The sequence below is a fragment of the Protomyctophum bolini genome (genome assembly GCF_963924005.1).
Source record: "Protomyctophum bolini genome assembly, chromosome: 14".
In the NCBI taxonomy this organism is placed as follows: Eukaryota; Metazoa; Chordata; class Actinopteri; order Myctophiformes; family Myctophidae; genus Protomyctophum; species Protomyctophum bolini.
The window spans coordinates 13,300,177-13,327,908 of NC_137875.1; the positions used below are offsets into that span (position 1 = coordinate 13,300,177).

Genomic DNA, 27,732 nt, shown 5'->3' on the forward strand with positions numbered 1-27,732 from the left:
TGGTGGATATGGGCACCGACAGGACCCGCGTGTGGGGAGAGGGGAGAGCCGTGACAAATTGATGATGCCGATGGTGATGAGGGGAAATGGCGAGCTCACGCGCTCACACACACACACGCACACACACACACGAAAAAAAAGAGAAAAGGAACTTGTCAAGTTTTCAACACCTGAGGATTATGAGGTGGGCATGTGGAGGCTTCCCACCACTCCATTGACAATGACATTAACGTGTCTTAAGTAAAAACGAATGGCCCACGTACGTTGCAGCAGCACGTTGCACTGCCACAATGTAGCGGGGGTTCATTGTGTTGGCAAAGAGGAGAGCGGAGTAGGGTTTGGTTGGGGAGACATTAAAAACATTATAGATCCCCCTTAATCAGGGGTGGGAAAGTTACTAAGTGCACTTACTCGAGTACCGTACAATTTTACTTGTTTTACTTCTTTTAATTTAATTTTGAGCGGTTTTACTTTGGTGCTGTATTTTGACCCAATATTTTTGTACTTGTACTTAATTATTGACTGTTCCTATAACTCTATAGGAACCCAGAGTGCAGTGCTGCCACGTATGCTTATTATAAGTGACTTTGGACTTGTTTTTCTGTAGCTTAGTAGTAAATATTGGTATGTATGGGTTGGGACTAGAGTAGGAGAGTATAGCGACATGCTTTGATCTTGCCGCAAAGTGGGTGCCTATGGGCTATAGTTCCAAACATTGCTCCTATATGGCTGGAACTATCCCATTGAGATGGGAGTCAACGCTAGTGTCACCACTCTCTTTCTCTATATTACTCTGCCCCCTGCATGCAGCACAACCAATCCAGATCCCCCGTGCCCGTCCCGTCCCCCTGCTCCCTTCCTGCACCTCTCTCTCCCCCCGTTAAAAGGGCCCGGGCCCTCTTGTTCGGGACAGCATTTCCATGATGAAACGTGAGGATGCCCTTGGGAGACATGCAGCGAGGTCATTGTGAGCAGGTGACCCGCCCATCACCGGGTCACGGCGGATGACAAGGCTCTGTCAGCCGGAGGGGATATTAATGATTCAAGCCGACCGCAGAGGGAGCCGCCCGCCCGCCCGGGGAACAGAGAGAGGGGAGGTGTAAAACAAATCCAGGGTGAAGAAAAAAAAAGAGGATGAAAAAATAAATAAATAAGGAAATCATACCTATTGAACACCAACGCATTATGTGCGTTGGTGTTCAATAGTAATATCCCATTAATCGATTAATTAATAATAATAGTTTGTGGTATACTGTTAACTGTTGTATAAAAGCAATATCACACTCAAGGCTGTGCTGTTGTACTGAACATGCGACTCGAGCACGCGGCCGTGATTATCTCAAACAAACTCGTGCCTGTACGAGCGAGTCACAGCCATGCTGATAGACACATGCAGCACTCCTTCCTTCTCATGTTATATGACTTATAATCAAACACTCAATCACGTTGATAACCATAACATAATTGTGCCATTGTCCTCTCGATCCATTCTCCGTGTCGGAGGCATAATGACAAATGTAGAAGCCATGACCGTTCAATTGTCCCTGGAACAGAGAAGGTGAACACAACAATGGCCAGGTGGTGGTGGAGGAGGTGGCGCCGCCCCTCAGGCCAAATAGCCCTTCTATAGGCCCTCTGATCCCCAGCCGCTGATACCGTCTCCTAGAACACGGCCGCAAACATGTCACCCAACAATAGGCTCAAAAGGCAGGTCACGTTACGACACAAGCACCGCCGCACAGTTCAAGACACTTCCCCTTGTCACCAAAATAAATAAAATAAAAATACAAAGGGAAAAGCTGCATGCATGGCCACGGCGTGCACGCGCACACACGCACGCAAGCATCGTGATCCTGACCACCAACCTCAATCTCTTCCTAATCGTTATCATTTCAACTATAAAACAACAACTTCTCTTGAGCAGGAAAGCTGTCCTCACAATGTCTATTTTTCAAATTCTACTATACTTGTGGGGACATTATTTGGCCCGCAACAAGAAGTAGGCTATACTTACGCGCGCGCACACACACACACACACACACACACACACACACACACACACACTTGCCCTCTAGTACAGTTTGAACATCCTTTGTTATTGTAGTACCTCAGACGGCCACTGAGGATGAGCAAGGGGGGGATGACAGCCAGCCAGCCAGCCAGCCAGCCCGCAGACAGACAGAGCATACAGCAGTAGACTATAGTATAGTGTATGCACATCATGAGCTGACTTTCTGTGTCATTGGACTAATTGGGGGACGCCGATGCAAGGCGACAGGGTATTTCACTTGAGAGACCAGCAGAGAGTTCCAGGGGCACACATACAGGGGCTGGGTATTTATTGCCCAAGGCCAGGCCTGTCACGACCCGCTCGCTGCCTAGCCTTGTCAAACATGGAATCTGCATCAAGCTTAAATTGATGTTTTACCGCAGTGACACATTATGAATATTACATCACAGGGCCGTAGACGCTGTCAGTCAGAGCAGAATGGCTTCCCTCAGCAGTAAGACAAGCATGATGCAAGGTGAGAGAGAGGGGGGAGAGAGAGAGAGAGAGAGAGAGAGAGAGAGAGAGAGAGAGAGAGAGAGAGAGAGAGAGAGAGGGGGGGGGGGTACACAGGGACCTGAGAGCATGTGTGTGTGTGTGAGAGAGAGAGAGAGAGAGAGAGAGAGAGAGAGAGAGAGTGTGAGAGAGAGAGTGAGAGAGAGAGACGAAGGGAGTGAGAAAGAGAAAGACCATTCAGTGCATGGGTGGTTAATGATTAATAGGCAGCACAGAGTCAGAAACAAGCACTTAGGGCTTAAACAGACAAAAGAGAGAGTATGCTTTTGGCCTTTTATCGCATTTCATGTAAAGGAGCCTGACAAATGGTGGTCACGTTGCATGACTTGAGGCCTGGCTTGATGTTTAATGCATAATCTCCTCTGTTACGCCAGGGTAGTAAACACTCATTTGTGGCAGTGACTAGTCACACATGAAATCCATTTTTTTCCTCTCTCTCTCTTTTTTTTCTTCCGCAAACCAGAACGTAGAGAGGCCCTGTTGACAAAGCTTTTTAGAGTGATGTGGTTGAATCCACAATCGGCCGCTTGTGAAATGTGTTAGTAGGCTGGCTGGCTGGCTGGGTCCACTCTCACACAGCCACCTAACTTTACACCATCAAAACACAAAAAAACTTTTCCTGAACAAACACCATTTCTCAACTGTCATATTATAATACCTACCTATACGTACCTACCAATCCATCCATCTATCTAATCTAATTTGTTTTAGATTAATGAGTTCTGCTTTCACTCTGTCACGTTCACAGCTTTTAGCACACAGAATACTTTCATGTACACTACAGAACTGCGATGACAGATGCCCGTTATGAATCTTATGATTAACTGATGCTAAATTCCACTATTGACAGATTGTATGTACTCATTACATTCACTGTCAGCAGACTACATATATTATCCACACATACCCAATGGTCGGCTGACACTCTACATACATCAGCTTCAAAGCCACTGTCAATAGGCTGTACATATATATCCTATCCATTCACAGACCATGTATGCGTGTTTACTGGTTATAGGTTGCACATTACAATAGTATTTATTGATAGAATATTCATAATAATGACATATTATGTCAACTCAGTCGTCTAAATCCACCAGTGGTCCTTGGGGGAGAGTTTGGTAACCAAATGGACCCATATTAGATCTTTAACTCTTCAGGGTTTGGTTTAATTGTACGCTCTCAAGAGTTAACATTTGAGAGCATACAATGAAACCAAAATCATTTACAAGAAGGCTACACAATTAGAGAATGTCTGTCTGCCTGCCTGTCCATCTATCAGGACTATTTGATGCTTGACGCCAAGCATGGCTCCACTGAGTTTGTAAAAAATCAGCTTTCAAGTGTTGTGTCTTGTATACTTAGAAACACCTTACAGACTTCACTCAAGTATTGCTCTTGCATCCCGAGGTCGTTTTCAGTCGGACATATCAACTTTGGTCAATCTCAATTGTACCCATTCCAATCGATGTTGATAAACTATGTGATGACATTCTTATTTAAATTGTATTCATCTTTCTTTCTTTCTCTTTCTTTCTTTCTTGCTTTCTTCTTAGTTTTTTTTCTCCCCCTTTTCACGTTGTTATATCATCTTAGCACCAAAAGGAGGGTCCAAGCCCTCGGTGTGTTCTCCGAGAACTAAATAAAAAGGTTGACATTAAATGAAAACGAAACGTGGTGACATTTAGCAGCATAAAAGCAGAACGTATCTATACCTGTATCTCTGGTAGTCGTCCTCGTCCTTATCCGGGCTGACCAGCTGGTTGGGACAGGCCTCGTTCCCCAGCAGGCTCAGGTACTCCAGCGCTGGGGTCGCGTCGGCCAAGTGCTCCAGCAGGGCCTCCACGTCAGTCAGGTGTCAGAGGGCGGATGTCAAGGACCCAGTGCTGTTAATTACATTAGCATTTAACCATCCCCACAGACCCCACACTCCTCAACACACAGCACAAACACCCCCCCCCCTCCACCAAACCCAACCCAACCCAAGCCCAGCCCGCTGCTGCAGCATGTCACTGTCAAATGTACCGCTGCACTCAAAGGGCCAAGTCTACTGGGCAAGTCAACATGCCATTATAGGTGAATTAAATTCCAAAGTTTTCCAACATTTTCACATTATTTGTTTTGGAAAAATGACAACAGAAAAAAAAATCTAAACTAGCAGGGAAAGAAGATCTACTGTATATATATAAGCTCATAATGTGTTTCATGTAGATTGGCTGTTTTTGCTATTTGTTGTTTGATGAAGTTTATAGGGCTTTAAGTGGTGAAGGTGTAGGATTTTGGGGTATAGAAGTGAGGCAATTTGGCGCGCTCTCTCTCTCTCTCTCGTGCACGCTCCCTTGCTTTCTCCCCCCTCACGCATTGGCTTTCATTTCCTAGGTGGCTGGGTGTACAACGGTGACAAAATGATGGATGCCCTGTGGTTCACACAGAGCGTGCTTCCCACAGCCGTGCCGTGGAAAACTTTCACGAAGACGTGGAAAAAAAACAAACAGCCCCTAAGCAGGCACATTCATCACTAATACATTCACTTCTTTGGAAAATTGAGCCCCAAAGTGTCAAAATACAACTGCCGCTAATGCAGTACTCGAGCTTTAAAAATGGCAACGTGCCACGGCAGGATGTACATAATTGGCCTATTAGCATGTGCCGACCACTTCACAACCAAACCGAGCACAGAGAGAGACCCAGACGCACACTTCAAGGAGCCCCAGTTCTCTTTTTTTTAATGTTGACTCTGGAAGTGTGTGTGTGTGCATCTGTTTGTGTGCGCGAGTGCGTGCATGCGTGCGCGCATGCGTGTGTGTCATTACCCCCTAGGATCTATCCAAACCCGAGCAAAACAGGACGCGTTGCTAAAGCTGCTCTGAAACTAAGGGAGGAAGTTGAACTTCACACATTTCTGAGTGATCGTAAACACCGGTCGTGCAACGTTTCAGCGACCATGAATCTGAGACCACTGGAAGTGGGACACGTTGAAATCCAATGATCTAAATGCCCTGGAATATGAGCATGTTTATTTATTTACGGAGAAATTAAATTTCCTAAAAACTTCATCATACAAAATAGTGAAAATAGAGATCTACAAGCTATAGCTATTAGGTTTGAAAATGTCTGAAAATGTAAGTATGTACAGACTACAGAGTACACACACACACACACACACACACACACACACACACACACACACACACACACACACACTCTTCACTGAGCTGATTCTCGAGTGTGACTCCACTAGAGGTCTCTGTGGTTCAAAGCCTTGCACTCTGGCTGGCGCTCTGGGTTCTGGGACAACCAGGACTCTAGCTGTTGAAACACATTATGTTATAACAGCACAGTTTAAAATGGCTCTCTGCAACAGCACGTAGTGAAAGACAGAAATATAGACGTCGAAAAGGCAGTTACTCCTGGTTAGCTCTGGCTCGGGGGTGTTTGAGTGTGCTTTTTGTACAGTACACTGCACGGCCGGAGTTATAACCCCTCTATAAACGTAGTCAAATGACAAAACATGAGTTGCCACTTTCCCCCCCCTATACTCTACATCTCACCAAAACAAATGCCGTTCTTCCAAGCTTGCAGATTGGGCTGTTTTCGGCAAGATTTGGTGTAAGAGGAAAAAAACAAAGCACCAGAAGAATAATACAGTCGTCCCCGCCACAGAATAGGAGTGGTTAAGAGAGTTGAGAGTGCTGCTTGGGGTCGAAAGGATATTTGGTTCTTATTGAGCGTCAGGGTGTGTAGCTGTGGCAACCCGGGCAACCGGAGGTCATTTCCAAGCAGATTGTTGTCGACGACCAGCTCTTCCAGCCCGCTGAACGCTTTGAGGCCCACCAGTGACCTGCAATGATAAGGCAACAGGAGAGAGGGGGGGGGGGGAGGGAGAGAGAGAAAATTGATATAGCCTTAAATCCGAAGCCCAAGCCATTGTTGTGCAGAAATAAATATTTCAGCCTCCCCTCTTCTTTCAGACGGAGAGTGTGGGCCCTGGGCCTGTCAGGGGAGTGAATGACAAGAATTAGTGGTGCTGAGCTCCCCTGGCATGGCGAGGCATCCTTCAGCGGCTGGCAGGATGAGGGATGGGGGTCACTTGTGAGTAGCCAGGATTCAAAACAAAAGGCTTCAGAAATGCGGCGGGCAGGATGAATTTGTCAATGTCTTGTGCCTTGAGGCGCCCAGTTTCGCCTGACCCTAACCCTCCATTCCCAAGACAAATCACTCTGTCACAGTTCACCTTCACTCCCCGGACACAAATTTAACTTGTCATCCATCATTTTCACAGTGGAGCCGGAATACGCTCGCAATCACACATGGAACGGAAGGGGGAAACTTTTATTTTTATTTTTTTAGCAACTGTTCCGCAATGGGGGCTAGTTTGAGATCTTAACACCAAAAGGATTTATTTTTAGTTTTTTCTTTCCTAAAATGGCGGAATTCTCTCCATTTGTTTTATGATGCATTGAAAGTGAGGTGAAGGGTCATCTCGAGTCTCTCTTTCACACTCTCTCACTCTCTCTCAACGTGCGCACGCACACACACACGCACACACACGCACACACACACACACACACACACACACACACACACACACACACACACACACACACTTTCACACAGACATAAAAATGACGGAGGGCCGCTGTTTGAGGTAATGTTAGGACCTTGCGAGTCGTGGAAGGTGCACAAAGGCAGTTGTGTGCGTTTCCTAATCCTTCACACGCCACAGACTGTCAAGGCACCGCGTTAAAGTGGCCAGGGTGACTTCACTGACATTTAGATCTGCCAGGACCTGGCCGAGACCGAATCCTTCAACAACAGCCGTTCCTCACAGCTCAGCTCACATGACGCCGCCGCCGCGCACGCTGGGATTATACTGCATGGAAAACTAAATAAAGCACAGTCTACGCCACTTTCTTGACTAGCTAATGGTTTAATAGATAAAGCGCAGAGGACTTTATTATTAGAAATAGATCTTGTTACGCCGGCTCCTGGCTTCACTTTAGTCACTGCTCGGAGCTAATAAATTGCAGACTTTGTTTATTGTATCAGAAGCTGCGGGGCCACCTTGACATTATGTTAGCTGTGCGTGCCTGTAAACAATGTCACATATTACTGCATGACAACCTCAAGGTAATGCATATATGGCTGGATCTAAACAAGTCGAGTGTGAACTAATACAAACACATTGCAGCGCTGGCTAGTGTCAGTGTCATAATACGCATGCGCACGCACACGCACACACACACACACACACACACACTACGGCTATGTAAATACAACACCCTTATCATGACAATCTGCAAATGGATGGCAGGCAGTGGTAATCAGTGTAAGGGAAGATAAACATAATAGGGGAGGTAATACAAAATGAGAGAGAGAGAGAGAGAGAGAGAGAGAGAGAGAGAGAGAGAGAGAGAGAGAGAGAGAGAGAGAGAGAGAGAGAGAGAGAGAGACAGGGCAGACAGAGACAGGACAGAGATGGAAAATGAGAGGGATGGCTACTCTGGCAAATCAGACCGTTAAGTGTGTGTTTCAAAGGGTGACTGATGTGTATTACAATATTGTACAATACAAATCTAAGAAACCATTGTAAACATGGGATTACATGTAAGCGCATGTGGACACCTTACAGTGGGCTACAGACATTACGGTGAATATTGAAATGTAGCGTGTTAACCCGTTAAAATATCGGCGTCTAGAATAGCTAATAGCTATTATATCGCCTCTGTCGGGTGGAAACCTCATGTTCAAAACGGCTGCTTTTCAGGATTCAAATTCAAAAGCAGAAAAAGTAGCCTTTGTACTGTATAGATCTGTTACTTTTGAGGCTTTTGTGAGACGCTGTAGTATGTTCAAGTAGGGCATTCATTTACTCTATGGAGGAAAAAAACACAAAAAAGTTAAAATATGGAGATAAGAGACATTATGTTTTTCAGAGAACTGGTTAGGATTTAGAAGACATTTGTATAGAATCTCAGGCCTCAGGTCTTAATCACCCCCACCTGTATTTGCGGCGTACGTGCGTGTGCGTGTGCGCGTGCGTGCATGATAGGCTGCAGTCCTGTGGGTTATGTTATTAGCCGCTCGGTTAAAGGGATCTGCGCGGCGCGGAGGGGAGCCTTATTAATTGTTGTTTTCATGTCACCACCGCTGTGTGCACCGGCTGATTTAATCAGTTAAATTCACAGCCGGGGGAGAGCCGCTGAGTCCCATCCAGCATTAACTACAGTGCACGGATTGAACTTGTAATAGTCTCCAGCCTGCGAGCATGCGGGCATGCACTCCCCTCTGCACGTTTCCCCCGCAACATTTGGTTTCATTTCACTTTTTATAAGCTTTCCTGTTTTAACCCATTCTGAACGAGAACCCATTTTGGTGTTAGCATCATGTTATGCTTTAGCTATTGAAAAATAGCAGATCTACAAGCTCATAGCGCGCCATCGAGTGGCGCGCTACGAGCTTGTAGGTCTGCTATTTTTGAAAAATCGAAGAACGACTGACATTTTTATAGAATCTGATATCAGGTCAGAATGGGTTAATCAGACCAGCGTGTGTCCAGTGGAAACCTCGTATGAATCTGATCTCAGGTCAGAATGGGTTAAATGCTCAAGAGCTCAGACAACTAACAAAGTTGCCGTTCAGTTAAAGTACTCCGCCCCCGCAAAACACGAGGAGCTCTCTAAACTAATGAGCTAACTAAACTAATGAGCGTAATTGACTCAAATCCCAAAGCTGGAGCTATTATTTTGGTGTGCAGAAAAAAGAAAAACACGACTAGAAAAGGTGTGCTCTACGGCAGTGGTTCTCAAAGTGGGGTCCGGGGACAACCAGGGGGCCTTGAGGGAGTTCCAGGGGGGTCCCCAGCTAAATGATACTTTGAAATGGACCCTTATGGGTCTGTATTGTAACCCTGACACTCTCAGGGTTAAATTAACATTAATTTTACAATATAAATTGGGGGTCCCAGAAATAGAAATGCCATTAAATAGGGGACCGTATAGCCTAATTCAGGTCAAACCGAGGAGGGCCCTTGAAATGAAAATGGCTGAAAATCACTGCTAGAGCCTTCTCTTATGGGGGTCCTTGGGTGTAAAAACCTTCTCTTATGGGGGTCCTTGGGTGTAAAAGCCTTCTCTTATGGGGGTCCTTGGGTGTAAAAACCTTCTCTTATGGGGGTCCTTGGGATGCAGGCTGATGAGTTTCATTTTGGAAGTCCTTGGCATTAAAACGTTTGGGAACCACGTACTGCTCTACGGAGCACATATCTCTGCCAGCCGATGGAAAACAAGCTTGTAAATGAACAGTGTGTTCTTATTTGAACATGTACAGTATGTTGTTGGCATGGACAGTGTCTATAGCAGGACATTTTCTTTGAGCTAAAGAGGTGTTTACAAAACTGCTAAGCTGTATGTAGTTCACCAATCACCATTACTTACTTATGTCACTTTCAGTGAGTCTGCGTTAGTTCACTCCCTCGTGTCATATACCACGATCGCGACTGTGTGCGAATCTCATTCTCAAATGGCACATCTCCCACCCATTTTTTTATGCTTGCGCAAGTTGGTTACATTGTATTAGCCCTACTGCCTACCGTCAATGCGCCGCATTATCACGGCCCGGTTAAAAACGAGAATGATACACACCATGAACTGACCATAGACAATATCCCCTTTATAGCTCTCTTTATTAACGAATATAAGTTGCCACAATCGCCAGCCTATACACGTAGGACTGGACAGAAAGAGCTAGTGCAGAGAGTAGCAGACAATACCAGACTAGGCTGTTGCGCTGCATAGTGCATGCGCTCTGATACCCTGAACAACAATAACAACTCCACGTGGACCCACGACGACCCACGTATGAATTAGATAGTTTATAAGAAATGGCACGGCGGCCATCCTAGCAGGCAGTGACAGTAACATAATGAGAATCCTGTAGGCTGTGTAAATGACGCCGCCACGGAGGATATACCATGTGTAATTCCAAAGTGTTTAGCCTACATTGTTTAAGTCATAGACGCATGCGGTTTTTATGAACTTTGGCTAAAAGCATGTTGTTTTTATTATTCCACCACCCGGCACCACTACCACTGTCATGGTAGCTGGCTACAAGTTACAACCGGAACAACTTCCTCTTCCTCTTCAAAATAAAAGCTACTTGTAACAATACTTTTATTTCTTAAGTGAACTACAGGATGTAGTAGACGCAGGATGTATAGCCCTTTGAATTGAATTGTATAGTACATTGGAAGGATAAATCACACAGGACAGAAGGCAGGAGAAATAAACTCCGCAGACATTCAGGGCTTTATTATTTTTAAATCTTGCCAACAGAATGAACAGGGACACATTATAGTAACGGGATTACTTTTTTGGAAATGTAACTAAGGAACTAACTACTAAATAGCGAAACTAACAAGTTACTTTATTCCGTTACCAATAAAAGTAGTCCCTTACATAAGGCCGTTATTAATAGCGCGTTACACCCAACACTGATCCTAATATGCCTGTACGGCGCTTAAAAGACACAAACTAAATGTACATTCACCAAAGCACCATTCAACAAAATACATGAACAGTTACTGATGGATGCATCATTCTCCAACGTAACTACCATGCCTTATTCATACAATTTCCAAAAACAAAAACGTCCTCAGTGAACAGTCAACTTAGCACACAACATTCAGACATCCAAGAGATCCCTGATGTCACCAGTACAGTATATACTGCAGACGAATGGATAGACAGACACCGTCTCATAGCCTACTTAGTTGAAGCGTGGCCGTGTTATGAGGTTGTAAATAGGCTAGTTTTGAGTAGTAGGGAAGATGGGCATTAGGGATATACGTTAAGAAATTATATTGTAATCTCTAACAGTATAGATATTCCTTTTTAAAAACAATAAAAAGCTCAAAATTAATATTAGTATACATTACAATATATAACTATCAGGATAGTTATATAATTTATAGGACTGATGCATTAGTTTGAGGGTCAGAGGAGAGAGAGAGAGAGAGATAGCTTTAATGAGGTGAAGCGATGAATTCTCTCCTTGTTAAGATAATTATGATCAGTCTCATTGTCAGAGCTAATACTTCACCCAGGCCTGTCTTTACGCTATGACTACCACTTAGCCTGTGTTAGCTCACCGTCATACATCACACGTCCGTGCGTGCGTGTGTGTGTGTGTGTGTGTGTGTGTGTGTGCGTGTGTGTGTGTGTGTGTGTGTGTGTGTGTGTGTACGCGCGCTCCTGTATGATAACATGCATGCACATGCCCTGACGTCTTTTCGCATGACAAATACTGCTATTGTTTTTGAAAATTTAAGTCAGTTTCAGTCTCTATGTAGTCTAATTAGTATTTTTACTATTTCAATTATTAATAATAAATAATAATAATAATGAATTGCATTTTTATAGCGCTTTTCCAAGTGCTCAAAGCGCTTTACAATGGTTCATTCATTCATACATTGGGAGGTGAAGCGGCGAACAGTCGACGCCAGCGTCCTCACTTCCCACCCCCAATCCAACCCTTGATGCTGAGTGTCAAGCAGGGAGGCACTGGGTCCCATTATTTAGAGTCTTTGGTATGACCCGGCCGGGGATCGAACCCCGACCTCCCAGTCTCAGGGCGGACACTCTAACCACAAGGCCACTGAGCTGGTATTGGTGTAGTTAGCTACTGTATTTTGGTAGTTACAGTAGCTGAATTAATCTAGTCTTTAGATGACCTGTCCTCGTCTCATTGCCTTATTGTCGTGCCTTATGTGTGTGTTGTTCACTCATCAGTGCCTCTTGTAGCATTAAATACATGAAAAAACACTTTCAGCTAACATTTATAAAATGTGTGGGTGAAAACAAAAGTGTGTAGCACTCCTCAGCTACGACAACGTCAACTATTCTGCGTGATATCGTATGCACAGTAGTACAGTATGCTGCAGCAGGTCAACAACACACAACAATAACAACAGCCGAACACGCGTGCATGCGCACGCACACACACACACACACTGGAGAGCGGACATCAGCGCGGTAGAGGGCCAGACATAGGCAACCCGATCAATAGCCTAATACGAATGCAGACACAATGATTGATAAACCACTGCCGACAGCACGGAGGGAGAAAACTCTCCGCCGTTATTGGCTGAAATGCCAGTCAGTCCTGTCGATGGCTCTCCCACCGGTGTCATGTCAAATGTCCTTTAGGCAGCCAATGAGAAATGGAGGATGGCAACCTCTCCGCCAGTCAACATTCATTACACAGGATGCAGGCCTTTCACAGAATAGATTTAGATTGTGTTTATTTGCTATTACATTATTCAGAAAACTCTCAAGATTTAGAACAGTGAGTTCTCAAAAATAGCATATTCAAAATACTACATCTGATATTTTGTTTTGGTTTTGAATTTTCTCGAACACAAATCTTCTCATATGGGGGTTCTGAAGTTTTCAGATGGGTGGCGGTCAATTTGGGCGTGCTTGGCACGAAACAGTTTAAGAACCACTGATCAAGATGGAATTTGTATAGAATCGGGCCTTAGGTCACAAAAACAAAAAAAAAAAAGGAAAAAAAACAGAAAACGCGACTAGCCCTGGGGGCTGTGCTCCACAGTGTGAGGATTTGCAGTCCATTCAAAGGCAGCTATAGCTTGGCTAGTGCTGCAGTCAGTGGAGGCTCTTATTCCAATAGGAGAGCCAGGCCGGGCTGCCGAGTGACAGGCAAATTGACGTGCTGTTCAGAGGGCAACAGATAAATGTTTGATGAATTGGCCAATACCGGAGCCATGATGGTCCTCATATGTGCATAATGGACTATCCAGAGCAGACTTCAGATTGCCTGCCAGGATAAGGCGATGTAATGAACGGACGGGGGGGTGGGGGTGGGGTGGGGTGGGAGGGAGCCAAGGATCTGGACTGGCTTTAATAAACTTAATAAGAAAAGTGAATGGAGGGGAGATGGCTGGAGAGCAAAGAGGAAGTAAGGACCCGGCCGCTTGTCGCCATTAGCATCGGGGAGGGGGAGAAGAAAAAAACAGTCCGGAAAAGGGATCAGCGAGATGGATGTGGCTGGTTGTAAAGCTGACTGGCTGAGATCAAAGTCAGGTACAGGACAGGTGTCAGGACACCTACCGTAAAGAAAGATAAGAATATCCTTGCATATCGTCATAGGCTACACTGTATGTCCTAAACTGTTGCTTCTCAGGAAATGGAAAGAAATACTCAGTAATACATTGGTTAGATATTCATAATAATAAACAGAAATAGTGGTTCTACAAGGTCACAATGAGCTTGTAGATCAGCTATGTTTGCTACTTTTCCACGACACTTAATTTATTGAAAAACATGGAGTTACAAGGTCTATGCCCGACAGCGACAATGTAAACACTGTAGCCTGCTGAAAGTCTTTAACATAACTGCATTGCACCACTCTGTGACGGTAAAAAATAAATACCAGATAACAATAATCCAAACATGGCATCCACACGCTATCAGGGCCAGCTCAATGTACATAAGATGACAACATCAGTGAAAATAGCCAATCTACGAGCTCGCAGCGCGTCAAGCTAGATCTGCTATTTTCAAAGCGCAACACTTGAGCGCAACCAAACATAAAATGACTTGTCTCTTAGTTCTACTGGATCTCTTCTCCACTAGTCCCTCCCTAACATTTTAGCCTAGTTTGTAATTGTTGACGAAACCGTCCGTCAATATATTTGTGACCAGATTTGAGCCTGCCATCGCGCAAGGACAATGTTTTATTTTTATTTTTTTCAAAATGAGTATAGCACAGGCAGACTCTTCACATACTAGAGCATGTCTGAAATGTAAGAGCTGAAATCGACATGTAAATATGAAATAAATGCTTAAACATAGGTGTAATGTTAGAGACCACAGAAGTGAACCTTTCAAGCCTGTTTTCTCCACTTGCTGTTTTCTGAAAGACATTACTTCAAAACCAAAGCCATATCTCTAAACTGGTGGGTCAAACTGAACAACCAATACAGTATGTCAATTTGAAGCTATGATTCCCTGCTTTCATATGAGGTAGTCGACCATCATCCACCCACCGCACTCCCAGAGCCTCCAAACACACCATCATCCACCCACCGCACTCCCAGAGCCTCCAAACACACCATCATCCACCCACCACGCTGTTCTGACAGGGTCCAATCCCTCGCTATATGTTACATGGTCTGTAGTGTATACTGTACATCTGCATTTCTGATGGCACGGGGAAATTAGACTGTCATCATCTGTCTCTCTCTCTCTCTCTTAGTGCACACACACACACACACACACACACACACACACACACACACACACACACACACACACACACGCACACACACACGGAAAGTCACAGCTCTGTGTGACACTCCGTGGAGTCCTCCCGTGCCGCCGGGGCCTCAGGTGGCGTGCAGTCATTTAAAGATCACACGTCCAGGACACACGTATAAGCTCCCTGAATGCATGTCAATCGACACATGGGAAGTGGATTACACGTCTCCTCACACGCAGCCAGCTGAAAATTACTATTAATGGCAATGCAAATCATTAGGGCACGTTTAAGGCCGCAGGCAAAAAGAAAAAGGGGGGGGTCATTTTTAATCTGCTTTGAATATTACGCTACGCTTGCTTCTGATCTCTCGTGTGTGTAAAAAAAAAAAAGAAAAAAAAAACATTACTAGCTACGGAGATGTTGATTAGAGGTGGCGTGCTAGATTGAACTTTGCTCGAGGTTATGCCGATATTATAGAGTGTTTTTAGAAAGCATAAACTAATTAATGGAGAACTGGATCAAATAGATGGCTATAGCATTGTGAACAAGGTGTGCTGCAAAGAAAATAAGTGTATTATCCATGTTGTAAGCAGGTGTAAAAAGCACCTGCAACATGAACATGTTCGATCAGAACCACTGCCTCACCGTACACTATAAGACCACTTTGCGTCTCGTCCTGCAGCGTTTGAGTTATGGACGACCCCAGTGGATATTATCCACTTTCTCCCTGCTGAGTGTGTGAGGTTAATGTTCTCCACTATGTCATTAGAGTTAGCTGAAGGGCTGATGGCTGTGTGAATCAGACATGGACTCAGCTCCTCTGCACGCACGCACGCGCACACGCTCACACGCACGCGCACACACACTCATACTCACACACACACACGCACGCGAGCACACACAGCCAGAGCACATCAAAGCTAACCGGTCTGAGGTCAGCATGACTTGGCTTTGCGCCTCCCCTCGCACTTGGCGTCCCGATCTGATTAATGACCCAGGATCAGCCCCATGCCCAGGCAGGGATAAGGAGCTGACAGTAGCTCCTGACAGCTCTGACCTTATAAGCCTGGTTTGACCCCTGGCCTAGCCTGGCCCAGGCCCGGCCCGGGCTGAAGCCTAAAACCTCCCGACAATGACCTGATTGAGAAGCAGAACAACGTTGGCGGGGATGAGGAGAGGAGCCTCTCTCTCTCTCTCTCTGCCAGGGAAGGGTGAACAGACGGCAGGGGGGACGGAGACCACTGACACGGGCTAATGGCTATGTTATGCTTTAGCTATTGAAAAATCTAATCTAAAATCAGAAATGCTTTCCCCACAATAAGAGAAAACTAAAAATAGAAAATACACTAGTATGGATCCCTGAGTAGTTAACCATGTTTGCACTCTAGACATAAGTTACAACTGTACTTTGACCTTTTTTCCCCCCCTTCCAGCCAAGGGCTCCATCTTGCACCACCCTTATCCCTAAACGTATTTGCCATTTTTTTATTATTTTGAAAAACCTTTTAAAATAGTTCAACTAGCCGATCTACATCGAGACATTGTGAGCTTGTAGATCGGCTATTTGAACTATTTTAAAAGGTTTTATTAAATAGTACAAGAAATGGCAAATTAAATTAGTTTAGGGATAAGGGTTAAGAGGTGGCCCTTGAACCCTGGGGGTTCAATAGGCTAAGGCATTGTCCTCACATGCAGCTTTTTTTCTTATTTTTTTGTGCCTTTATTAATAGTTACAGTGAAGACAGACAGGAAAGAGAGAGGGAGAGAAGGGGAGAGACACACAGCAAAGGTCGTCATGAACGGGACTCGAACATGCGATGCGCTGTCAGGCCAGAGCCTATATGTGGCATGTGCCTGGACCACTAGGCCAGCGGGTGCCCCCATCACATGGAGCTTTGTTGCTACACTACACCGTGCGACAGTGTTCCAGGGTGAAAATAGCCACACAGTCGCATCGTGACGCGTTGTCAAGCTTGCACATGCTCTAATTTGTGTATTTTTTTATCTTTTTGGAAATGTTTCCGTCGGTACTAACGGCATGCCCCGAAAAATAAGGAACTCCACGTTGGAAATGGTTTAAGAATGACAGTTCCTGTGATAAAACAGATCAAAGGAGGCTATACAGTGTGTACAGTGCACTGTGCATGTGATGGAGCCTCTGCATAATGGCTGGACTGTGCTCCCACAGCGGTACACCCTGGTTCTTGTGGATGTTGCTATTGAAAGATTAGTTGTCTCTTCACATGACAAACACCCTCCTCTCTCGGTGAGCCGGAGCCGAAAATCAATTCGCTGATGGCATCTCTGTCAGTGCGTATATCACCGCTGCACAAATAACATGCAGTCACTCATGCACACAGGCGCACACACGCACGGACGCACGCACACACTGCACGCCACGCACAAAAAATAATAATAATAACGAAAATGTATAAAATAGACGCTAGACACTGTAAGACGTACTGTAGTTGCTATCAGCTACTCGCGGTTGCCAATCAGCCAAGTAACAACCAAGTCACCATGGATACACTCATCATTAAAGAGTAGATGTCGGCTTGTGTGTGTGTGTGTGTGTGTGTGTGTGTGTGTGTGTGTGTGTGTGAGAGAGTGGTGGGAACGAAATGCACCGAATCCTACAGAGGAGGGATCCCTCTGTCAGCCTGAGTTCTCTGTCTCAATGAGTATTGCTCTGTCATTACAGTGTTGGGCTGAGCGCTGTCAACATTTCCCTGGGAGGAGGAGGAGGGGGTTGGGTTGGGGGGGGGAGCCATCCCGCATTAGGCTCGAGTGAGTTCAACTGTCAACTTGCCAGCCATCTGTATGCCTCAGCATCCCAACGTAATAGCAAATAATCACTACCCCGTGGTCTCTTCATGGCAAATGATCGATGTTTGTCTTGATGTCTGATGGATGACCCGCGTCACACTGTTGTCCAGGCATGCATTAAATACCACCTCTATGAAAGACCTGTCAGTCTGATGTGGACACGCGCACACACATGCGCACGGGCCGTGCACGCACACACACACACACGAGCGCACGCATGAGCGCCGGGATAATGAGAGTAGAGGGAGAGGGAACCATAGTGAGTAGAATAGACTGCCGGTTGTAGTCGCGAGGATTTCAAAGCGGAGGTTAATTTCCCTGCATTAGTGGGAAATCGCATAATGTGACTGGACCCGGGGTGTGATTGGTGGACAGGATTACCGGAGGTAGTACCACCTACGATGCACTCAAACCCCCTCCTCTCTCTGTCTCTCTCTCTCACACAGACAGTCGCGCACGCGCACACACACACACACACACACACACACACACACACACACACACGACTACTCAGATTAAAATGCGCGGCACCACAATCTTTGATCTCTCACTCGCTGACACAAATCCTTTCAAGCCCCAACATTTTCCTGCAAAGGTAATTAGTGCTAATTAAAAAGTTTTCTAAAGCAGGCTAGTACGGCTGCTGCTGTTCAATGCCCCCCCCCCCCCCCCCCCAGCCCCCCATCGACCCCCTCCCTGGGTCCTGCGGATGTGCGTGTCAGCCGCGTTCCTCCTCCCTCTTTGTTGGAAGCATCCCATTATGAGCAGACTGTACGAGACAGGCTAGCGAGGCCTTGAACTTGTGTAGAAGTACGGCGAGAAATCTGGTGGCCCAGCATGGGGTCCGACTGACTGGAGCTTCTTCTCCTCCCACCCCGTGACAAACCTGTGCTCCGTAGGGGGAGGGGACGGGGGGACGGGACGTGTCGTGTACACGACATGCACCACGCGGGACAGATCCAAAACCACGCAGACAGAACAGGTGTTATTTAATTGGGACATCCTGCCCTGTATGTAAACCCAGGAGTTGCTGTCGGTTCGCTGGGAGCAAAGCAGTTTGCACAACTTGCAGAGTGCCATTGCCGTTGTTGTTGTCGGGCAGAGACCTCTCAGGTCCATATTTGAACTTATTTTTTGAGGGGCGCTATATAGCTCCTCCTATGTCCAGCTTTTAGTGTGCGTGCACAAACTTTGTCCTACACAAACTCCCATTGACAATGAATGGGCAATTTTACGTCAGCGTAAACACAAACATTGCGTAACACAAACATTGATATGTTGTATATATATTCAACTCTCAACTGTCAGTAAGAAGTCGTCGATGATGATGTACGATGACAAGAGCGCCCCTCACTTCACACGGGTGTTAACCCATTCTGACCGGGCACCCATTTTGGTGTTAGCATCATGTTATGCTTTACCTATTGAAAAATAGCAGATCTACAAGCTCATATCGCGCCACCGAGTGGCGCGATACGAGCTTGTAGGTCTGCTATTTTTTGAAAAATTCGAAGAACGACTGACATTTTTAGAATCTGATCTCAGGTCAGAATGGGTTCATCAGACCAGTGTGTGTCCAGTGGAAACCTCGTATGAATCTGATCTCATGTCAGAATGGGTTAATTAACGCCCTACTTGATCGTATACCACAGCATCACACAAAAGCATCTAAAGTAGAAGATCTGTAAGCTTGAGCTTGTTATTTTCACTACTTTGAATTTAAATCCCGAAAAGTAACAGTTTTGGACATAATTATGCGGTTTTCACCCGACAGACAGACAATATCATTTGTGCGGGCCCTGTTTGGGGGTATTCAAAGTGCTTGTAGCATTAAAAAAAATGCAATTTGCAATAAAAAAAAGCACACTTCTTGCTTAAATTTGATTTGCATACTTGGTGCGACAGTGATAGAACACGAGAATCTAGGCGGCTCTATCTATCAGCGGGCCGCCCTTACCACTGTTCATCCAGCCATTATTATGACATAATTAGCTGTCTTTCCAGCACATCATTAAGTGGGTTGCTAAGTGTCAGGTACAGACGTGTCTCAGATACGACACACAAAAAGCAATATCATTCCACAATGTTTCCAAATGACAATTATGTAATCTCAGCAACGGGGTCTGACAGAGAAGTGATAATTAGACAACTATTCATTCTGTACTGTACCAATTAAAGCCTCCAATCCCATTTATTTCAAGTAAAATGCCAGTGAGATGCACCCCCCCCCCCCTCATTGCCCACATAGCACGATTATACAGGTGCTGAATATTCAAACGTAAGGCGATTTGTTTAGTCCATTAAGACCTGAGGTTGATTCTACAAAATGTCTTCTAAATCCTATAGCAGTTTTCTGAAAAAACTTTGTTGCTACTGTATATCAGTAGTTATTTTTTCATGTCAGGGACCCCCAGTATTTGGCCACTGAGCTTCCAGCTCAAGATGTTTTGTTCCAGGCGTTTTTGTTTAAAAACAGAGCAGATCTACAAGCTTGTAGAGCACTGCTATGAGCTTGTATAGATCTGCTATATTTTTGAATAGCCAAACTATAATTTTTAATACACATTATGCGTTCCCGGTTATAATGTTTTAAGATAGTAAAATGACAGAAGACTATATACTGTATACAGTGAGAGTGTGATACGGTGTGCAGAGGTTCTTACCAGAAGTCATGTACGTAACAACGAATGCTTTGATTCCGACAAGCCTATTAATAGTCTTGGTGATTGACAAGTAGGTGTGCCTATACAAGAGAAATGGTGGTTGTACAAGAAAGTTATTGATTTGACCTTTGGTTCATCCCTTTTTTTCTACCCTCTCTTTGTTGTTTTCATCTTGTTTTACACCAAGCAAGGAAATATAATGGAACATGTCATCGCGCGAGACAGTTTGATGGAATGCCATGTCATTTTAATTTAAATGTTACAGTCTCACTGACATCTCTGTCAATGTATAATTGGCACTGAATCCTAGTTTGGACGTGCGCACTGTATTTGTCATTCAGCGCGAGACACTGGGAGCCACTGACAGAAATGTTACTTTGATGGGTGGGGGGATAGAACTGTAAATCAAGTCTCTACTTGTGTGAGTTTAAGCTTTTTTGTCACATGCTTGCACATAAGCATGCATGATTAGAAATGGCAATCAATCAGGCAGAAAGCTGTGATCTCTGTCCTTAAACTGGAACAGTATAAATACTAGGTTTATTCACTCCAAAGAGTGGAGAGAGGCAAACAAGTTGTCTTCAAAGGAGGGCCGGGAAGGGGCTTGTATTTTAGCTAGTGTATGCTACAGTAAATGATGCCGCAAAGCTTTATTGGAGATCGACGTTTTCACCACGCTAAGATGATTCTTACTGTTTGTTTGACTGATTGATTTATTGATTAATTACTTTATTAGTTGTGTAAACGGCAGGGATGGGTTTTTTTAGGCTAAAAGGATACATATACCCTGAAGAAGGCAACCAGCTTTACGTTGGTAAATAATAATACATTTTTTGCATCGGGGCAACGAGCTGTGCGACCTCTCCTTTCTGTTATATGGGCTAAAAGGATAACACAAAAAGGTCCTGGAGACTTGTTTCCATTGTTGTCCTACAGTACTATGTATTCAATTCACCAACAACATGTCATCAACCAATTTGACCAGCTCTTGGCTCGAAACATCGTCTATAAAGTATAACGTTTGGAGCAGATGAGTGTGCGGGTTCTTGTTGAACCCAGCACCTCTACTAAGTGATGTGTGTATTCTATTAGTTTTTGTATCAACCAATACAAACAACTATATGAACGAAGGACAAAAAGGTGACTTCATTGGCTCCCTGTCAAGTTCAGAATTGATTTGAAGGTACTCTTAATTGTTTATAAATCTCTACACGCGGGCTGGCCCCCTCATATCTATCAGAACTTTTGGAGGATACTACTCCAAGCCAGACCTTTGAGGTCTGCCGGCCAGACTGTTCCATCAACTAATTTAAGAACCAGAGGTGATCGTGCCTTTTCTGTTGCAGCACCCACTCTCTGGAACAGCCTGCCGTTTAATATGAAAAGTGCCCAGTCCATTGTTGTGTTCAAGTCTCTTCTTAGGACTGACTCATCTCTTTTCTATTATGGCCTTTGATCATTCCTGATTTGTGTTTTGATGATATGTGGATGCACTGCACATACATAACATTTTGTTATGTACAGTATGTGTATGTAAAAGCTGCCGTGGGGCTCAACCATTATATACACAGAGTATACGTTGGGGTCCGTATACCTATATACAAACCTGGCAAATAACTTCCCCTAGCTGGGGGGTACGCAATGGGACCCTAATGGGAACAAGCCATAGGCTTTCTTGGGTTTAAATCCTCTTAGCAGACCTTGTATTGAACTGTACTTTCCTGCGCTTTTCCCCCGCAAACTGTTAAAAAAGTATTCAAACAAACAATCAATAAAAGTATTGAGGGGGCATTGTCCTTCACAGTATCTGGAGTGTGCTGGAATTAGCTAGGTTGTGAGTAGAAGTCGTATCAGTATGTTTTGGGAGGTCTGCATGCAATGACACTGACATGATATTAGTATTTAGAGATGTTCTTGACTAGACAACTAAACACAGTCGTGCCGACTAATACAAAACAAACCAATGAACCGATTAATGGTCTTAGCAAATTGATACCCTAGAAGTGCTTTTTACAAAGTCACTTTGACAATGACCTTCCGAGTGTTTGTTTCGTATCCCAAAGCTGCTACGTGGTGGTGAGACCTGGTGATCTGTGTGCACACGGTCCTGAGAAGTGAGAACATAATAGCAGAGAGAGAGAGAGCCTGCAGCAGTGTTCACCTTTTGAAGATTGCCTTTCTGTCTTTGTGGTTCCCTGACATGACAGCTTAAAGGGATGTATGTGATAGTCTATCTGCCTGGTGTTAATCACGGGTACCTGTGCAGCTCCATGGAAAAAAGAAAGAAATAATGTCTCCCTCTCTCCTACTGTCTAACCAACCCCTCCTCTCTCTCTCTCTCTCTCTCTCTCTCTCTCTCTCACCGCTGGCCCATTACCTTTACAGTGAGGCTCATTAAAGAAGGCAAGTCGAGTCAAATCTTTCTGTAATTCGGCAGAGGTGAATTGCTGTCAACATCATTAACCGTCATTTCCCCCCCAACTCACTCCAGTACTTATGAAGTGTTCTTTATTGTGTAATGATCCAGATCTCTCCTCTAAACCGGCCCTCTTCAAAGGCCCCCGGGAGGACGTACCACCCATGCAGCTGGCTGACATGTCAGAGGGGCCAGGTTTAACAGGGCTCCGCTGTTGCGGCCGTCGCTTGTGCTTAAACAGATCCAGCGTTTCATCCATGCAGCGGCTGAGCTCAAAGTAACATTACTCAGACGGAACGGAGCGGAAGGGAAGACCGGGAGGCCCAACGTCTCTGAATGGACAGTGCCATTGGTTCTTCTAACACAGCTGTCTCGGCCGCTATACACAGGCCAATCACTGATTAATGCCGCAGAATTTTCACCCCTGGTTCGCCGCATCGGAGGGCCCGAGTCGTAGCCAATTACGTTCCTCCTTTGCCTCTCCGCATCTGAATGGTGTTTACCGATGGCTCACCGATTTCATAAGACACCATTGGTCAGGCTCGCTCCATAGCTAATTATACTGAGAGCGAGCCTGCTTGTCATGCTAGAAGATGTCCTCTGTGTCCTGTCTTGAGAGAGGCCCTCTTTGTGCTTCCGCCATTGTGTGTCCCCCAGTGGCCAGTATCACGCTATGAGATGTCCTCCGGGCCTTGTGTTGGGGTAAGCCCCCTTTGTGCGGGCGCCATTGTGCGTCCCTGTGCCGAACCCCCCGCTAGGTAGGAACACTGGGGCGGTGCAGTGGGGGGATGCTTCTCAGGGCCCTAAGACCTACAGTAAATCTTCAAACAATTTAGACAAACAAAAACGGGCCGCTGTGCCGCGGAGAGGGGGAAGACAAGGAAAAGCAGATGAATAAGCAACATCAATTACCGGGGCTTTGACCTGCGAGCCCCCACACCATGGCACACATTTCACACTAAATCGCCCCAGATTGGAGTTGACACCGCTGGACGAGAAACACTGACCCCTCACAAGGCTAGCCCTTCGAACTTAAAGAGTAAAGAGATGCGTGGGGGGGGGGACGGGGGGGGGGGGGACGTGAGGGCTTGACAAACGACGTAAGACTGAAGCCAGCGTCCAACAGAGGCAAGGAGGAGGGGTTTGAATACAACAACAAAAAAAATCACGCATAATAGGCCCTGGTTTGTTTTAAAGTGAGACGAAATGGCTCAATTTGAGCACTTAACCGGTCGGAATTGCCCAGGCTGAGGTACAAGAGGAACATGCAAGCGGACAACCGCATCAGGCCACTGATCAGTGGCCTATGAAGGGAACAAAGCCGGATGTCCAACAGGCTTACCAGTGAACCTGAGTGGGATTGGACACTCTTTAAAGCTTGTTTCAGCCTCGCAAGCTTTCACCCCCAAAAAGTGCCGCTTCCACTGAACTCTTTTCACTCGGGCAACACAAGCCCTATCCCCTCCACTTTGTGATAATGGACAATGGCAAAATAAACACGTGGCTCATATCTGTTCAACAACACAGTGGCCTGCTCTAATCTAGAAGGTTGCTCACACAAAGAGCTATTCACTTTCCTACTTTCTTTTTTAAAAGGGATCTGTAAATACTGATATTGCAGGAAGTGTTAGTTCTCACTTTCCACGCGCGTGCCTTTAAAAAGCGTCTTTTCTTCCGTTATTACTTTGATTGAAACGGCAAAGGAAAAGGGTGTTACTGGAGGCGAGAAGAGATCATGCAACCCTATCTCAGTTAGTCAATACAGCGTTAATTAATCTAATAACAAACTGCTCCGAAGGAGAGGGGAAAAAAAGAAAACAGGGTGCTCGATCTTGACAAGATTCACAAGAAGTCGTGCAGACTTGCGGAGGCATAACAGCACATCGACACGTTGGGAGGCATCGGGTTCCAGGAGGAGAAAATCATATAACCACCACCCAATTAGCCCGGGGAAAGCAGAGAATATATGTCTGTGGGTTCACGGACCAAGCGTGAAACTTAGTGATATGACATGGCATACAAAAACAGAGCATGTCTTTTTATAGGCACAAAGTGCAGTGGAGAAGAAGAATCGGGAGGGAAGAAGCAAAGGGGGGGCAGGCTCACCTCTTCAGAGAAAAGGTCATAAAGTAATTTCACTTTGTTTACAGTGTGCTTTTCTGATTACTGGTGGCTTTGAAGTGAGTCATGCATGTGGTTGACACATTATTTCAATAGCAACTGTAAATACCATGCGGACAGGGGGATATTATTATTACAGGGACATGCCCCTTTTCGTTGTTGAAACAAGCCACTAAAAATAAATTGAAAATACCAACATGGACACCCGTGTTCTGAAACAATTAGTAGCATACTGTGTCATTTTGGTGAATATTTGTGTGATCTTCTACACTATACAAGAAAGGCCTTTAGTAATTACTCATTGTAGAGTAATAGTAAGTGATATAAATACATAACATAATTTGACATCATAAAAAAGCACTCCCAAATTTAAAATGCCATTAAAGGTTTAGCAATATGAACATAACAGAGTTTATTAGCAAAGAAGTCAGGTGGAATCATGATGTCTGACATCATGATTCCAGAACATGACATCTGCCAGACAGAGCTATCGTGAAGAGACAACACGTATCTGTGCATTAAAGGAGATGGAATCCCAAGTGCATCAAATGGTATTTAACCCATCTAAAAGCACTACATGTATTACTAATATGCAGGACTTAAGTGTGAGCACCCCTTTTCAAACAATGGAAGCCTTGCATCTGCACATCTCTCCTGCGATCACAGCCATTCAAACAGAATGGTAATGGCACCTCATGCCAGTCAGTCAGCTGCTCCCCCTTGCAAATGGAAATGCGGAGAAAGGTGGAGAAGGGATTCATTTTATCTAGTTGACACACATTACAACTGAGAGTTTTCAAAAGACGGAAGATGGAAGCTTTCGGGTCAATTATGGTGTCAGGGCTGTCAGCTCGCTATGAAATATATACCTTTGAAGAACACTTTACTGAGGGGATGGGGAGAAGGGTTGAGGAGAGATACTGTTTAACTCGGGGGCCATGCGAATATCACACATGGAGTAAAAAATATATATACCGTATATATATATATAAATAAAATGGACCATTTTGATGGAGCACACTTTGTCAAAGGGAGACTGACTACAGACAGCCCCTAAAGTGTGACATTGGAATCATTATACATGCAATAGGTGATGGTTGCACTGTGATTACACGTCCATTAAAATGTATGTTTCAGTGCACAGGAAAAAAATATTGGCTACATCTGTATACAGGATGGCAGAAACTAATGTTAACATCCAATGAAGTCAAAATATGTACCACCAAAGTACCTGGTTTTGATCGAAAATACCCATCACTAACCAGTACTTCTCGATAAATGCCTCATTCCACTCATCTGAGAGCATTTTGACTCACTACAAAAAAAATCCCATTCTAGACGCAGAATGGGGTCCTCCCTAATAGGATCCTCCTAATAGGGTTCTTCAAGAAACAGTGGAAAAGGTTGTGAAAGATGAAGTGACACGAGGCGACAAATCTACGCCACCCCACCCTCCACGACCCCCCCCCCCTTTCACTATTTGCATGCTCCCCCACTACCCTCTAGAATGTTAAAATGGCCTCACCCCCAGTTCAAGCTATAAAACACTAACCTTGAAACAGTGAGTGACAGAGAGAATTATGGGTTATTGTAGTGTCAGAAAGGGAGGCAGCTGTATGATGAGACTGGGTGTCATTTAGACAATCACAAACTTAAGAGGCAGCGTGACACGTACCCCCCCCACCCCCACCCCCACCCCCCCCCTCCCTCCCTTCAACAGACAGCGCTCCTGACACGGATGGTGATAATTTTCCTGGAGACAGAAAAAAGACAGAGATGGAGTATACGGATGGAAAAAACCGAAAGTCACAGAGAGAAAGGTGTGATTTCCCCTCTCTTCCATCTGCAGGAGGACCATTTGAAAGCCTGTGCGTCGCATTCATTGTGGGAATCAAGATGAAGCAAACCAGCCACCCCCCCCCCGCACACGACGGCGCGTCAACCTGCCAGCCTGATAAGAGGTGTCTGAAGCCCTGCATGTGCGAGATGAATACTTCCCAGTTTGAGATGATGACACAGGATGTGATGTGACGTACCCGGAGATGGCTGCGTGGTGCGGCTGGGCCAAGACTGACCGTACAGCACAGGGATAATTGCATCTGAGGTCAGGCATGCGTGCCTGAGCAAGCAAGCATTAACAGCTCGCAAAATTATACTAGGCACATTTTTTATCTAAGGGGCACAAATGAAGAACAACATCATCAAGGGTGGTTGTCAGTTTACACACGTTCACTCACGTCCATGACGGATAGGAGATAAAATGAAAGGAACTGCCTGTCAACATAATGAATTCAATAAAAGCAACATTGTCTGCTTTGTCACATTTCAAACGGGGTGACATGTAATTACGGTTATTTGTAGAAATAGCCTTCATTAGCATCTCCGAAGGCCCTTCCGTTCAAACCACTGAAAAGGAACTCAACAACTTTCAATCACGTCATAATGTGGAAAATGTAACATTACCACCATGTTTTCTTTAGTAGAATATATTTAATGTATAAGTTACTACAAACTGTTCATGGCATCTTGCATGAACTATTGACATCAAATTATGATCCGGATCACATTTGCTAATGTTTGCATATTTGGCACCATATTTTGCACACGTTAAAAATTAAAGCAATACCGTATAGGGGTCTAATACACAGTAGGTGAGTGTTTGCTTTAGTTCACAGTTGAGCATGGCTTTAACCATTCTATATTGGGCATGGGTTTAACCATTCTATATTGGGCTGCAGTCACACCAGCACAATTCTTATTACTTTTGAATGTACATGTAATGTATTTCAATGGAGCAGTGACCTACAAATGATGTCACTCACCGGCGCTCAACAAATTCAATTCAATACAATAGTCATTCAATA

At 44.9% G+C, this 27,732-nt stretch overlaps 1 protein-coding gene across 1 annotated transcript in view; it reads right to left on the minus strand.

Annotated features, from left to right (window-relative positions):
• lrmda (leucine rich melanocyte differentiation associated) overlaps positions 1 to 27,732 on the minus strand; it is a 287,041-nt gene that overhangs the window by 93,507 nt on the left and 165,802 nt on the right. Inside the window, exons 3-4 of the mRNA XM_080781604.1 lie at positions 6,278 to 6,404; positions 4,279 to 4,418 (exon numbers count right to left, since the gene is read on the minus strand). Coding sequence (XP_080637730.1) covers positions 4,279 to 4,418; positions 6,278 to 6,404 — 267 coding nt within the window. The remainder of the gene's footprint in view (positions 1 to 4,278; positions 4,419 to 6,277; positions 6,405 to 27,732) is intronic.